Source organism: Macaca nemestrina, chromosome 1 (assembly GCF_043159975.1).
Source record: "Macaca nemestrina isolate mMacNem1 chromosome 1, mMacNem.hap1, whole genome shotgun sequence".
Classification (NCBI taxonomy): Eukaryota; Metazoa; Chordata; class Mammalia; order Primates; family Cercopithecidae; genus Macaca; species Macaca nemestrina.
In genome coordinates, this window is record NC_092125.1 from 131,999,773 (window position 1) to 132,015,156 (window position 15,384).

A 15,384-nucleotide genomic window follows, 5' to 3' on the forward strand; every position below is an offset into this window, starting at 1 on the left:
GTGGATGAGTAGGTGAGTGTGCCGACCTATCTAGAGGAATGGGAGTAGGAAGCATGACCCACACCAGTAACTTCTTCCAAGGTTTTTCTTTCTGCCCTGGTATCAACAAAGCAGCAGAAAAGTGGAGTAATAATAGTAGTAGAGCTCCAGGGAAATGGATGAACAATGTCCTTCCTCTCCCTGCTCCTTGTTAGCTCAAGTAACCATGCCCCTTCTTTTCTGTTTCTATTTCTGCTTTGTATCTAATCAGCCTGTCCAAGGAGCAGTGCAGCACCTGAGGCATTTCTTCTCTGTCCAGTTACTCCCAGAGCTGGCTGAAAGAAAGAACCCTCAGACAGGGGAGTGCAGGTAACAATGAGTCTGGCTGCAAGCTTATAAAACTCACAGGATGGATACACATGGACATAGAGATGGGAACAGGCTGGTCATAATGGCTCACGCCTGTAATTCTAGCACTTTGGGTAGCCAAGGTGGAAGGATTGCTTGAGGTAAGGATTTGGGAACAGCCTAGGCAGTAAAGCGAGACCCTATCTCTACAAAAATAAATAATTAGCCAAGTGTGGTGGCACGCACCTGTAGTCTCAGCTACTCTGGAAGCTGAGGCGGGAGGATTGCTTGAGCCCAGAAGTTCCAGGTTGCAGTGAGCTATGGTCACGCCACTCCCCTCCAGCATGAGCAACAGAGTGAGACCCTCCAAAATAAATAAATAAGGGAACAATAGACACCGTGTCTACTAGAAGGGAGAGAGAGGGAGGGGGACAATGGCTAATAAACTGCTTGTTGGGTACTATGCCCACTACCACAGTGATGGGATCATTCATACCCAAAACTTGAACATCACAGCAATATGCCAATGTAACAAACCTGCACATGTACCCCCTGAATCTAATATAACAGCTGAAATTATTAAAAAATAAAACCATAGGAACATAAGCTTGTCTTCCACATCCTTTCTGTCTCTGCCTATTTCTTCTAACAATGCAGTGCTTACACCCAGGGAGAGTGTTATTATCTGACTGAATGCCTTTTATAGGTTTGATCAGGTGGCCATGATAAGAAATTGGCACACTCCAATTTGTGTGTCTCCAATACTAACATGTTTACATATCCTTGCAATGTATACAAGGTTCATTCTTCATAAGGCTATTAACAACCCATCATATATTCCTAGAACTGAAATCCAAATGTCAATAAACTTTTATTGTGACAGTTTCATTACATCTCTAGACTCTTTCAAGACACAGAAATTCTTCAGGGATTACAAATACCAATACTAAGCCAAATTCTCATCCTATGGAAGCAAAGGCTATCATCACATCACAATTATTTAGCGTTCTAAAGTTTTATTTCTGGGTCATGGGATAATACTTAAAAAGCGTATTACCCTTTTATGAAACAGTTTGGAACCTTTTTCCACTTTTTTTTTTTTTTTTTTTTTTGAGACAGGATCTCACTCTGTCACCCAGGCTGGCGTTGGAATGCAGTGGCCGGATCTCGGCTCACTGCAACCTCCACTTCCTGGACTCAAGTGATTCTCCAGACTTAGCCATCCAAATAGCTGGGACTACAGGTGTGAGCCATCATGCTCAGCTAATTTTGTTGTTTTTTTTTTTTTTTGTAGAAACGGATGTTGCCATGTTGTCTAGGCTGTTCTTGAACTCCTGAGCTCAAAGCTATCCTCCTGCTTTGGCCTCCCAAAGTGCTGGAACTACAGGCGTGAGCCACTGTGCCCGGCCGCCACTTCCTACAGAACTTCATGGAACCTTCCCACAATTTCACAGAGAAAGTCTCATATAGTCCTTATACGCAGAAGTGAAAGTCTAGCATATTGATATTTTTAAATTTCACTGGTCTTAAGAATATGATTACATAAGTTTAGACAAATATACACATCCGAGTGAACAATGTCCTAAAAATTAAGATATAGAGCATTGCTAACAATCTAGAAATTTCCCTCATGTTCCTTTCCAGTTTATCCTCTTACCCCAGGCAACCACTGTTCAGATTTATACCTCCATATGTTAGTTTTGCCTATTCTGGAACTTTTACATAAATGAAATCGTAATGTATGTTCTCTTTTGTGGTTGCATAAGAGGTTTAAGATTCACGAAAATGGTTGCAAGATTAGTAGTAGGTCCTTTTTCATTGCTGAATAATATTCCACTGTATTAATTTACCATGGTGTATTTATCCATTACTAATATGGAAGCTTCTAGTTGGATATATGAAGATACTTCATATATCAAGTTTGGATATACATAAAATGTAGCAATTCCTGTTCACTCAAGTCCGCAGTCCACACTTGGCTCTTGCTAATGACTATAACCAGAGCGAAGTCTAATTTTTTAATCCTTTAGTCCTCAAAGGGATGAAAAAGAGAGCATGGGAAAACCAGAAATTATCTGAGTCTGAATCCAAGAAGAAAGTGTAGGGAACAAGAGATCGGATGTATTAGGAGAGATGTCTTCAACATGAACTCAAACTACCCTGGATCCTGGTTCTTGTCAAAGATTGTAAAAGACTGAAATAAATGCAGGTCTAACCCCTCAGTATGCTCTTCCTCCTATCTCTCCTAGCTTTTTAAACCACTGGTTTAAAATCCTTTTTCTTCAGACATAATCCATATAAGGCCTTTATTTATTCAAGTAAACCTTGCTTGCTTGAATGTTCTGAAAGACAACTCTAGTTCCAATTAGTATTGCAGTGAAGGCAACGGTGTATGTTAAAAAGTATTTTGAGTCCCTTTTCTTGGACCATGTGAAGTATACATCAAAGGAGCAGGAAGGAAGGAAGGCTGGAGAAAATGTTGTAGTTTATTATGATTTCTCATCATCGTACATTTACTGTGTCCACAGGGAAATAATACTCTGATAATCTCTACAAAAGTTTCTTTTAGTTATTTGTGATTCCTCCCTCAAGGTATTTATAACCTATTTAGAGAAAACACAGACGAATCTGTGAGAGGATCACTTGAGCCCAGGAATTAGAGACCAGCCTGGGCAACATATTGAGATCCTGTCTCTACAAAACATTAAAAAAAAAAAAAATCAGCCAGGCAGGGTGGCACGTGCCTGTGGTCCCAGTTACATGGGAGGCTTGAGGCAGGAGGATCACTTGAGCCCCAGAATTAGAGGCTGCAGTGAGTTAGGACTGTGCCACTGCATACTAGCCTGGGCAAGAAGGCAAGACCTCATTTCTAAAAAATAAATAAAACATTTTTAAAACAATTAAATGTTTCTCCTTCTAAGGAGATGTAAAAGCAAGAATAATAATTTGCCTTATATGACATTTTGATTTGAATATTCTGCAAAATTGTAATCACATTTAATACTGTTGGGGATAAAGTATTACATGATGTTACTTCATAACTTTCCTGACTATTTTCAGTCAGTTGAACTTTTTGCAAGAATATGTCAAGTATTGTCCAGGCTATCTCTTTTACTCCTCTTGAAAAGCACTACAATATTAAAATCAAAGCCTTATATGTGCATTCTTTAGTATACACATATAATTACTAAGATTCTTTTCTCATTCTCACTTCTGAGAATACACTGAATTAAAACCAGGTATTCATGTTGGGAGACAACCAAGGATTCCTTCATCTTAAGTCTTTGCTTCTTGGTCAGATCTGGGGCTCTACCACACATGTGCCCAGCAAAACCACAGTCCATGACTACCCAGCTGTCTTGGAATGATATGCACAGTCTGGAGTTTCCAGGAAGAAAGTACATCTAATCACTGGATAATGTGTTCACAGGGGGAAAAGTGTCACCAAAGAGCTCCCCATCTCCCAAAGCCAGCCACCCTATCCCATCTTCCCCCATATCATGAATCACCCCTGTGCTTCTGAAGATAAGCCCAAAAATATGAACATTTTATCTTCCACAGAAACACAAAATGGACATACTTTTCCATTATGCTTGACTGTAACGAAAGTCTAGGAAGTGAATGTAACATGAAATCATTCCTTCCGCCTTAGCAGACAGATGGAGAGAGACATTCCAGTTTGTTTCCAGCCTTTTGTCTTTGGAGCATTTTTGGCATTTCCTTCAGGAAACTGGAGGTTGTGACCTAAGGTTTCCTTAGTGAACACATTTCTGTTTCCCACAGTTAACCTTACCCAGAAATGACATCGACTCTATTAGGTGAGGTTTATCTTCATGTCCCAACTGTGTCCTGTGCATATTCAATGACACTTGAAAGCACAAATTCTGAAAGTAGCAATCGGATTAGAGAGCCAAACATGCCAAAATACTTTAATCCCCCCAAAGATGACAATAATCAAAAACAAGAATTAACTATTACAATAAGTCTGTGATGTTTGCCCTTCCTTTCATTTTGTGTTTGGAAAAATTAATGACCGAGAATGTTAAGGCTTTCAGATACTGTGAATTGAAGGTTTTCAGATAAAAGTGTTACGCTACGCAGCCCACATTTTACAGTTAGCTACTTCACTGGTGCTGTATACTTCTATGTGGTTCAGAAGATAGGCTGGGGAAGCCAAGACAGTGTCCTGAAAAAAAAAACACACACACCCACGATATAATACCCATATCCATATCCCCACTTCCACAACATGTTGGTGAAAGGCCAAGAATGTGTGCTTATTTTGATGGGTTTGAATGATGATTGAGTCTCATCATTTAAATTAGATTTACAACCACATTTTTGTGCATAACTTCTTTAAAAACCCATATTTGATGACAGAATTATTGTATTTAATTTATTTGGCTTAAATGCAATTTAAAACTCAAACAATTCTACTTACTAGCCAATGTGGTATTCAGAAGGTTGGTGGTTTTTATGTCATTCTTTACTACTCTTCAGTGTTAACTTATTGAAGTTTCTCTTCCTGAAAAAGATAGAGTGGTTTCTAAACAAACCACATCTTTTTTCACACCCTAGTTAAGGTAAAAATCCTTTAAAGAATAACAAATTTGTCCTTCATTTTTATTCCAAAGAACTACACAATCCAATAGAACGATTCAATAATTACTTTTAAGAATGCTCTTCACAAAAGGATCTTTAAAAAAATCAGTTTATTAATGTTTAAAAGTTGATAAAGCTATGTGCAAAATGATCCACAAAAGTCAGAAACCTATTAAATACTATTTTTTTTAAAAAAAAACAAGACATCTCTTGGTTTAATTGCACTGAAAACCATACTAAAGAGACAGTAATATATTTTTATCCTTTGTAATATTTATACATATCTTCAATTACTATCTAATGAACAGCTGGACTGAAAAGTTTCTGGTGTTTCCTACCAGTTAAAGTAATGCTTTTAAGGGCACAATAGGGTGGTATTTTCTTAAGAAATACACATTCAATGGTGTTAACACAGGTTAGAAAAATCCAATATAATGAACTCTGCTGAAACAAATACATTCAAAAATCATGAAAAGTACTTTTAACACAACAAAATACAACCATGCTGTTGCTTGAAATGAATCACACAACATTCTGAAATAAACATCAACAAAAGTGCCAAAGACAGATGTCATGTTTGTTAGACTCATTTGCTAAGAAATCTCCCTTGGTTTGCAAAAGTTAATCCATTCAGTTTTCACTTTGTTTTGCTTGTCTGTTTCTCCTAGGACACTAAGGATCCTGGCTAGTATCATTTAGATAAAGTGGGCTTCTTTATGCAGATTTCAGCTTCAATGGATATGAAATGGTAACACATTTCATTGAAAAGGTGTTTTTTAAAGAAATCAAAGTGACTTCAACCAAATTCCAAAAAACGGATCCCGCTTACATGGAAACTTTGGCCTCAGCGAAGGACATTGTTTTACACCTCCAAACCATCTTCATCTTCCCACAGCCTACCTACTCAACATAGCCTATTAGCTATAGATGATCGATCACTCCACAACCCCAGCTCTGATAACTCTCAGGTAGTTAAAGTATAAAGTAAAAGAACTTTGAGGAGCGGTATGAAGGGAAGGGAGGGTGGGGTGTGGGATGTACAGGGCATCCCTAAAGAAGCAGAAGTGCACACACTCACTTGGGTTTGAAACTAAAGTGAAAGAAAGCATCTCCTCAAAGCTCCAGACAAAGAGACGCTTTCACATGGGGACATTAGTCTTTGAGGAGGGGCCAAATGAACCCTTTAGGAGCTTGACAATGCTAGACCTTTGGCTCAGTGCAAAATCAAAGCTCCAGGGGGGGGGAGGAAATATATTCCAGGCCGGGACCTGATCTCCACCCTTCCCAGTGCATTGTTCACAGGAACTAACTCTACCCACCAACACCCGACACCACCAGGCTGTTCATATTCTCCCCCTTCCTCCCTCTGGCTTGCAGCAGCTCCTCCCTGGCAGCAGTCGAAGCCCAGAGATTGTTTTCCAAACACTGGGGTGGCGAGCGACCAAGTAAAGAGCTCTTCCGGTGGGTGGACAGCTTCCAGTTCTAGGAAGAAGAGTTGACGTTTCCAGAAGACATAATGGTCTCTGGGTTGTCCCCATCGTCCTTCTGGGGGTGGGAGGAATTGTCCGATTTGCTGCGGCTGAATTCCATGCCGGCGATGATGGGTCGTTTGAATTTGCCAGCAGAGTCTCCGCTCGGGCACTTGCAGCAGGACATGATCCGGATGAAGGCCCGGCGCATCTCCTTGTTGGTCAGAGTGTAAATGATGGGGTTGGTGCCGGAGTTGAGCACAGCTAACACCAGGAAGTACTCCGCTCTGAAGAGGATGTCGCAGGTCTTCACCTTGCAGCCCACATCCAGCAGGAGCAGGATGAAGAGCGGTGCCCAGCAGGCGATGAAGACGCTCAGGACGATAATTACGGTCTTGAGCAGCGCCAGCGACTTCTCAGAGCTGCGGCTGGCCTTGGACATGTTCTTGCGGAACGTCAGGCGGCGGCTTCGAGTCCTGACCAAGGAGTAGATCCTGCAGTACAGAATGACGATGGAGAGCAGGAGCAGAGTGAAGACCGTGGTGCAGAAGAGGATATAGTGCTTGTGGTAGAGCGGCAGCACAGTGGAGCAGCTGGGCAGCGCGCTGATGCAGTTCCAGCCCATGATGGGCAGGCCACCCAGGATGAGGGAGATGACCCAGCAGGCGCTGATCAGCAGGAAGAGGCGGAAGTTATTGCTCCCGTTGTGGAGTTTCATTTTCAGCATCGTAATATAGCGCTCAATGGCGATGGCGAGGAGACTGAACACGGAGGCTGACAGGGCCACAAACATACTCCCTTCCCGCAGAAACCACTGGGCGGGAGTGAGCTTGTAGGTGGTGGCCCCAGACAAGAGCAGGTTAGCTGTGTAGGCCACTCCTGCCAACAGGTCTGAGAGGGCCAGATTGCCAATAAAATAGTACATGGGTCGGTGGAATTTCTTGGTTTTCCAAATAGTCAGCAAGACAAAGATGTTCTCGAGGATGATAAAGCAGCAGATAAGAATGAACACCACCGAGGTCAGTTTAATGCTGTTCTCCCTGTCCGCGCTGGTATTCAGCTTTCCCGTGTAGTTGTAATGCCGGACAATAATATCATAGTTGACGTAGTCAGAGACCGAGCTGCGGAGGGCCTTGACCAGCGGGACGCTGGTGGACCCCATGGTGCCAACCCTGTGTCCCCAGGAAGTCGGGGTGGCGTTACTCCAGACGAACGCTAGAGGGCAGGGCGAGAGAGCCTTCACTGGCTGCAGGGGTGGTTCGATGAGTGATCCAGGCTTTTTGTGTAGCTTTTCCTTGGCTGGAGAGGGCCTCGGAAACCGCAGCCTTAAACAAGTCAGAGGAGAGAGTCAGGGAAAGAGCCACAGCATACTGGCATAATTCATTCTAGCTAAGGCACTGCTCCAATTGTGTTACTGTTGATTTGTTTTAAAGAAACTTGGGAAGAGCTCAGGGAGAGAGAATTTTTTAAAAAAATCACTGCTCCTACTCCTGTAGGTTCCACAGTTGGGAAGTCACCTTTTTTCCAAACTCCATAAATCACAAGTGCCCAAGAACAATCTGATTGAGTTGGGCTCCTTAGTAGCCCAGAGATGCAAATTTTCAGCGCCCAGAGAGATTTAAAAAAAAAAAAAATCTTTTTTTCTTCCCTTTTTTTTTTTTTTTTTTTCCAAAAAAGGAAGAGGGGGAAGAAAAAGAGGGAGAAACTCTATGGCCACATTCACTCAAAGAGAAGTGGGAATTATGATGTTGGCTGTGGGTTGACCAAAACAAAAACAAAAACAAACAAACAAAAAAGATGGAAAACAAGGAGTGGGGGGAATGGGAAACCTAGAGAGCACACCCCATTTTAACCCCACTCCTGCCCTCTCGCCACCCCCCACCCTCCCACCCCCGTATTTCCAGCCATGAAATTGTCTGAAGCAGTCACCAGCTCAGCTGCACGCTCAACACCAGCCCACGTCTCTCCTCGGAAAAGACTAGACTGCCAGTCTGAGGGTAGAGACACACACCTCTGTTCCCCATGCCCACCCCTAGCTCCCCTGTTCAAAGAGACGAGCACCACCTCCTAATTGCCATGCAAGAAATCAGATTTGCAGGAAAATCACTTGAAAGCGTAAGTCATTTGGGGGCTCTATTAATAACTCTCTAGGAGCAGGTGTGCCTAGGGTCGGAGGGCGCAGTGAGGTGTGGGCAGCCAGGCCCGCCCCGCCTTGCAGTAAACAGGAAAGCTTAGCGCCTCCGTGAAGCGACTGCCTTTTCTTTCTTCTTCTTCTTCTTCTCCCCGCCTCCCCCGCCCAACCGCCCCCAAGCCAGGGCAAGTAAATTTAAAGGTATTCAGTTAAAACCATTCATAACAGATTGCAGCAAATCCCAGAAGTTTCGTACACTAGTTGATCGCATAAATATTTTTTGCTTTGTTTAGTTTAGCCAAAACATACACAAAAGAGAGAAATCAAACTACTCATGACAGCAATAATACATGCTACCACATTTTTAATTTCGAGCGCAAAACTACTCTTCAGAAACTCACATTAAACTGCTCCCTGGTGCATTGCTAAATTTGCGTGGGCAGTTTTATTTACTGCCGTCCCCCAACACGTTGACTCCTCTCCTAGGACTAGAAAGTTACAAACAAACTAACTTTCTAAGACCGCACTGGTCAGCAGAAGTCTACTTCTAAGTTGCTTAAATATTTCAAGGTAATTCAGCAGTGCAATAAAATGAGGTAATAGAGATGAGAGCAATCCCAGCAACTCCGCGAACAGCAGAGGCTGCTCAAGCCAAGAAGCTCCACATTTCCCCCAACTAATTTTATACCCTGCTCCTGGGCAGTACTAGTTTAAGCCATTACCTACGCCCCACACCACCCACCATATTCTTTGTCTATAGGATTTCCAAAATTTAGCACCTTCCCTACTACTCCTCCGACCAACCGGAGCTTTCACTGCCCCTACCCCCATAGGTTCCACAGTTGGGAATTAACCTTTTTTTCCAAACTCCGTAAATCACAAGTACCCAAGAAAAATCCGATCGAGTTGGGCTCCTTAGTAGCCCACAGATGCAAATTTTCAGCGCCCAGAGATGCATGTTTTCAAAGTTTTTGTTTGCCTCGTTCGGCTTAAAAATTCGTTTCTGACACCTAAGCCCTACCGCAGCCGGGCTCCCCGCGCCCGCAGTCCCCCGCCACTCGCCGCCCCCTACCTCGCTCAAGCAGGGCGAAGTTGCGTTCGGAGAGCCCGGGATCTGTACGGCTCGCTCCGCATCTTGCTGCTGCCCCCGACTGACTGCGTAGTGCTCTCGCAAACTTACTCGAGTCGGGGTCCCCTCCCTCCGCAGCGGAGCACTCCAATGGCCAGTCCCGCTCGCCGCGGCCAGTTCCCTGCCTGCTACGCGAAGTCACCCAGCGCCGCGCCAAGGCTGGGTGGTTTCTTCAGGAAGACGCTGGGAGGGGTTAATGCCTTAACCCCCCACGCCCTCTGCCAGCTAGGGGCCCCCGGATCTGAACTGCTGAGAAGCACTGTCCAGGAAAGATCTGGGGCAGAAGCAAAAAAAAAAAAAAAAAAGAACTCCTCCTCCCCAAACAACAAATGAAAGAAAAAAGAGAGAGAGAGAGAGAGAGAGAGAGAAGGGGCGGAGCCCGGTAACCCCTGGATTCTAATGTATAAATCACTGCCCTCGCCCAGATGCACGCTGATCCCTGGCGGTGGAGAGGATTCTCCCGAGCCCCTGAAAAAAAAGGAGGTGGAGAGACTTGGGAAACTTTTCTCTCGAAAAGTCTGAAGGGGCAGAGGACGGCCCGGAGTCTCGTAGCGCACCGCCCTGGTCCCACACCCCCCGCAGCCCTAGGAGGATCGGTGTGCTTAGCTTGTGACCAGGAGCTCCCCGAGCCACTTTCGCGCGGGCAGCAGAAAACCAGAGCCGCGGCCCGGCGAGTCTCGGCGGCGCTCTGGGGAGGAGACGCTGGGAAGGGGCTGCGAGAAGTACAGAGGAAACAAGCAGCCCGGGAGGGAGAATGGACCGGGAGGTTCCTGTTCTCCCCGCGCCACCCCAGATCCTGGTGCTCCTCGAAACTGCGGTCTGAGAGGGCAGTGGATTTCCCGGAGTGCACAGAGAAATGAACCAGCGCCGGTTTTGGTGTTGGGCAAGGGGTTTCCCTCAGCTGAGCGCAAAGTCAGACTGTGTGTCCCAGATTCTGGCCAATGGAGAGGTCGTTGAGGAGGTGGGCTGCTGCCGAGTCCTGAGAGATTCAAAACGCCTGGGCAGCTCCGGAATTTCCGAAGGGGAAGATTCTCGGCCCCGCGATGCGGAGCAACTGCAGCTGCCCAGCAGGGGCCGGCACCCTTCTCTCACTTTCTGCTTGAGAGTCGACTCAGAGGCCTCAAATCTCATTACTAGCAACCTGCCCACCCTTTTCTTTTGCTTAGATGCTACTTAAGAACGTGAGGCTGAGAGGCGGCCTTGATCAGATCTGCCTGCGTGACAAGCTCAGGACGCTTCTGCCCTTGCCCTACTGTTGTAAAGGTTTCCACCCAGTCCCTGGTCGCACTGCTTTCCCATCCCGGCAGATGTGAACTCAAAAACTTCCTCCGCTGTGCAGTTTCAATTGGCAGACACACCCTGTACCTGAATGACTCAGAAGGAGGCAGAATGAATAAACAACAGACCCCTGACTTCTGGGATTTTGTGAGTTTGCCAAAAAAAAAAAAAAAAAAAGAAGTGACAGTTAATTCACAGCTGTTTTAAAGCACTCATCAACGGCGATGCACCCAATACATACCCACAACTTCAGTAACAGTACAGTGCATATAATGTGGAAACTAAGATAACGGTCCTCTAAGACTCCAGAGTAGATCCTAATTGGATTTGAGGACTTATTTCACTTAAAGGGGAAAAGATACATTGTATCTACCCAGCACAACAAAACGGGGGACTTGGCATTTCCCCCTTCACCTGCCCCCACCCACATTAATTTATGCATTCTTTAAAGCCAAAGGAATCAAAGTGAAATTTCACACCTAGTCTGTATCAAGCATGTGCTAGGTTAATTTAACCTTACTGTTCTGTGAAGTAAGCAAGCATTCCTGGCCATTTTATTGTTGAGAGAAGTGTCACTCAGACAACTAAGGTGACTTGTAGATTTTCCAGCTAGTGAGTGGCAGAGCTGGGTTCCAAAACCTAAATACTGCAAATGCCTTGCCTTGTGGCTCAAACGCTATCAGTCAATAAACAGTTAAGGAATTGAGATATATGTTCTTAGAGGGAAACAGACTTCTAGATTTAAAGTTTCACATTTGCATGCATTTCTGACTGTACGTGTCTACAAAATTCATAGAAAAGTATGCTAATGAATGTCCTTTTCAAATCACTCGTTTTCTACATATGCATACAAAGTGTATACATATGCATATTAATGAATGTTTTCTAAAACCTCTTATTGTCTGCCTATGATATCTCATGTAACATTGTACTTTTAGTATTTGCACATAGTGTTACACATATCAATTCATTTAATCCTACAAGTTAGGCACTATAATTATTCTAATTTTACAAACAAGGAAACTGACTCCCAGACATATTAAGCAGCTTGGTTAATGTGGGACAGACTGCAGACTCTTAACCACTACTCCAGACCACCATGATAAACCTCAAACAGGTCCAAGAATTTCCTTAGGGATATCAGTTGTTTTCTTGTGAATACCACTGGTTTTTAACATTCAATGCTGATAAAGTGTTTTACAGAGTCTAAATACTTTGCAGATTGCTATTTAATAATATTCATCTTTAGTACACATCTATGAGATATAATTGTAGATGATCCACTTATGTAAAATCAGATAGTAGGCAATGTTTTCAGCAATGGTGTCCTGGCCAATTCCAAGTCTCTAGTTCCCATATAAGTCTCTTCCCATTGCTCTCCAGGGAGGCCCTAAAAATTGCATTCTCAAGCTATCTCCTGATTGCTAGTACAACTCCCTCTCTGCTACTGCCTAGAAGTCAAGGCCAATATTCCTACCTTAAGTTTGCTCCATTTCCAATTTTTGATTTCAGAGTGGCTTTGTCGTTCTTTACACATGCTTTAGTGTTTCTCTTTAAGAGTTTCCAGATAAAGTACCACATAATCTTTGGATCATACACTAAACAAAAATGTGTCATTAATGTGGCCATTCAAATGTAACTGGGTGAGCTATTTTTTTTTTTTTTTTTTTTTGAGACGGAATTTCACTCTGTTGCCCAGGCTGGAGTGCAGTGGCATGATCTTGGCTCACCACAACCTCCACCTCCTGGGTTCAAGCAATTCTCCTACCTCAACCTCCCGAATAGCTGGGATTACAGGCATGCACCACCACACCCAGCTAATTTTGTATTTTTAATAGAGATGGGGTTTCACCATGTTGTCCAGGCTGGTCTCAAACTCCTGACTTCAGGCGATCCACCTGCCTTGGCCTCCTAAAGCGCTGGGATTACAACTTCATACAAGCATGAGCCACCACACCCAGCCATGAGCTATATTTTTTATTTGCTAAATATTACAACTCTACTCTTTTCCTTTTCCTTTATTTTTTCTTTCTTTTTTTCAATTGAGACAGGATCTGGCTCTGCTCTGTCATCCAGGCTGTAGTGCAGTGGCAAAATCATAGCTCACTGAAGCCTTGATCTCCTGCCCTCAAAAGATCCACCTGCTTTAGCCTCCCAAGCAGCTGGGACTATAGGCGCCAGTCACCATGTCCTGATAATTATTATTTTTATTTTTTGTATAGACAGGAGTCTCACTTTGTTGCCCAGGCTGATCTTGAACTCCTGTGCTCAAGCAGTCCTCTCACCTTGGGCTCTCAGAGTGCTGGGATTACAAAGCTGAGCCTTACTTTCTTTGCTAATTGCTCCAGTCACTTTCCAGCTCCCTTTTCTCCCCTCTTCCCTCCCCTGACCCAATCACTGGTAAAGATCCAGGCTTTCCCTTATTTGTCTGTTCACAGGAGAATAGCCTCTTATTTCAAGGAGGAAACAGTATGACCATCTCAATTTCCCTCCTCTCCAAGTTCCAGCTTAATAGCAACTTTACCCACCCTTACCTCCTTCCCACCTGTTTCAGAAGTAAAAGCAACTTTACTCTTTTCCAAGGCAAACTCTTGCCCAGATCATCATGCTCCTTCCTCCAAACTTTCTGAGACTTGGCTCAATTATTCCTATTCTCCCTTGTACTTTCAATTCTTAGCTTCTGAGGACTCTTTACTTTCAATTTACGTAAATGTTCATGTGTTTTCTCTACCAAAAACTCTTTCTTCCCTTCATCCTAGGTCCCAATCTCTCTCTCTCCTCTTGTTTGCCAACATTCAAAATTAGTGGAACATGACAGAGCTTTGGAACAGACACTTAGGTTCAGCCTTGATCTTGCCAGTTCTAAGTTATATGACTTTAGGCAAGTTCCTTTAACTTCGTTGAACCTCTGTTTCCTCATCCGTAAAATTAAACAATGATATTTGCCTCTTTCAGTCATTGTGGGGATTAAGAAGCTACATACCTGTGAGAATTCCCTACACCACAGAGAAAATGCTTCACCCACCCACCACCTCCATCTTTTATTACTATTATTATTATTATTACACTTTATGGCCGGGCGTGGTGGCTCACGCCTGTAATCCCAGCACTTTGGGAGGCCGAGGTGGGCGGATCACAAGGTCAGGAGATCGAGACCATGGTGAAACCCCGTCTCTACTAAAAATAGAAAAAATTAGCCGGGCGCAGGGGCGGGCGCCTGTAGTCCCAGCTACTCGGGAGGCTGAGGCAGGAGAATGGCGTGAACCCGGGAGGTGGAGCTTGCAGTGAGCCGAGATTGCGCCACTGCACTCCAGCCTGGGCGACAGAGCGAGACTCCGTCTCAAAAAAAAAAAAAAAAAGAAAAAAAAAGAAAATTATATTTTAACATTTTATTTTCTGAAGAGGAGACTGAAGGATATGTAGCCAAGGATGTAAGAAAAAATAGTCATAAAATGTTTAGAGCAGTTAGTTAATGAAAATATTGTTACTTGTATGATTCATGATGTTTGTTCACTTTTTTGTTTTGTTTTGTTTTTGAGCTGGAGTCTCACCTTGTCACCCAGGCTGGAGTGCAGTGTCACAATCTCAGCTCACTGCAACCTCTGCCTCCCCTGGTTCAAGCGATTCTTCTGCCTCAGCCTCCCGAGTAGCTGGGACTACAGGCGCACACCACCATGCCCAGCTAATCTTTGTATTTTTAGTAAAGACGGGGTTTCACCATGTTGGCCAGGCTGGTCTTGAACTCCAGACCTCGTGATTCACCCACCTCGGCCTCCCAAAGTGTTGGGATTACAGGCGAAAGCCACCGCACCCGGCCACTTTTTTAAATTAGTAATTTGTTGTGATGTCTTTTCTTATTCTAACTGTATTCATTTTCATACCTAAGTTTGTAGTCTTTTTCTTTTCTTTTCTTTTCTTTTTTTTTTTTTTTTTTGAGACGGAAGTCTTCCTCTGTCGCCCAGGCTGGAGTGCAGTGAGGAGATCTCAGCTCACTGCAAGCTCCGCCTCCCGGGTTCACACCGTTCTCCTGCCTCAGCCTCCCTAGTAGCTGCAACTACAGGCGCCGGCCACCACGCCCAGCTAATTTTTTGTCTTTTTAGTAGAGATGGGATTTTACCGTGTTAGCCAGGGTGATCTCGATCTCCTGACTTTGTGATCCTCCCACCTCGGCTTCCCAAAGTGCTGGGATTACGGGCGTGAGCCACCGCGCCCGGCCGACACTTTTTTATTTTTTCAACTTTAGATATTACGTGTTGACTTTGTCCTTTGAATATTATGATTCAGCTCTCTGAAACACACTGCTTCCTTCCTATAGGAGATAAAGAAAAAACCAACCAAACAAACAAAAAACAAAAAGCCCACACTTCTGCCCCTTCCCCCCAACATACATAATTTCCCACACTTATATATTCTTATGACTATGCAGATTTTACTTAGAGTTTGGCCAT

General features: G+C 44.0%; 2 protein-coding genes across 3 annotated transcripts; one reads left to right on the forward strand and one right to left on the reverse strand.

The window, feature by feature from the left end:
* Positions 1–5,022: 5,022 nt before the first annotated feature.
* Positions 5,023–9,860, reverse strand: LOC105485479 (sphingosine-1-phosphate receptor 1). 2 transcript variants are annotated; one of them, XM_011747877.3, is made up of 2 exons: positions 9,710–9,860; positions 5,023–7,723 (listed from the first exon to the last, which is right to left on the reverse strand). In XM_011747877.3, exon 2 carries the CDS (start codon positions 7,558–7,560, stop codon positions 6,412–6,414), a length of 1,149 nt encoding a protein of 382 aa, XP_011746179.1. In that variant the 5' UTR covers positions 7,561–7,723; positions 9,710–9,860; the 3' UTR covers positions 5,023–6,411. The 2 variants fall into 2 exon arrangements, with proteins under 2 accessions (XP_011746179.1, XP_011746177.1); XM_011747875.2 differs by having other exon boundaries at positions 9,602–9,860.
* A 2-nt stretch (positions 9,861–9,862) lies between these two features.
* On the forward strand, positions 9,863–11,831 carry LOC105485478 (uncharacterized). The gene is made up of 2 exons (XM_011747874.2): positions 9,863–10,380; positions 10,825–11,831. Exons 1-2 carry the CDS (start codon positions 10,084–10,086, stop codon positions 10,969–10,971), a joined length of 444 nt encoding a protein of 147 aa, XP_011746176.2. The 5' UTR covers positions 9,863–10,083; the 3' UTR covers positions 10,972–11,831.
* The last annotated feature ends 3,553 nt before the right edge of the window (positions 11,832–15,384 follow it).

Bases quoted from the DNA above. Each gene is read 5' to 3' on its own strand.
- LOC105485478 (XM_011747874.2), top strand. From the start codon at position 10,084: ATGCACGCTGATCCCTGGCGGTGGAGAGGATTCTCCCGAGCCCCTGAA. The intron at 10,381-10,824 runs GTACAGAGGAAA...TCTTTTGCTTAG, and splicing joins CTGGGAAGGGGCTGCGAGAA to ATGCTACTTAAGAACGTGAG.
- LOC105485479 (XM_011747877.3), bottom strand. From the start codon at position 7,560: ATGGGGTCCACCAGCGTCCCGCTGGTCAAGGCCCTCCGCAGCTCGGTC.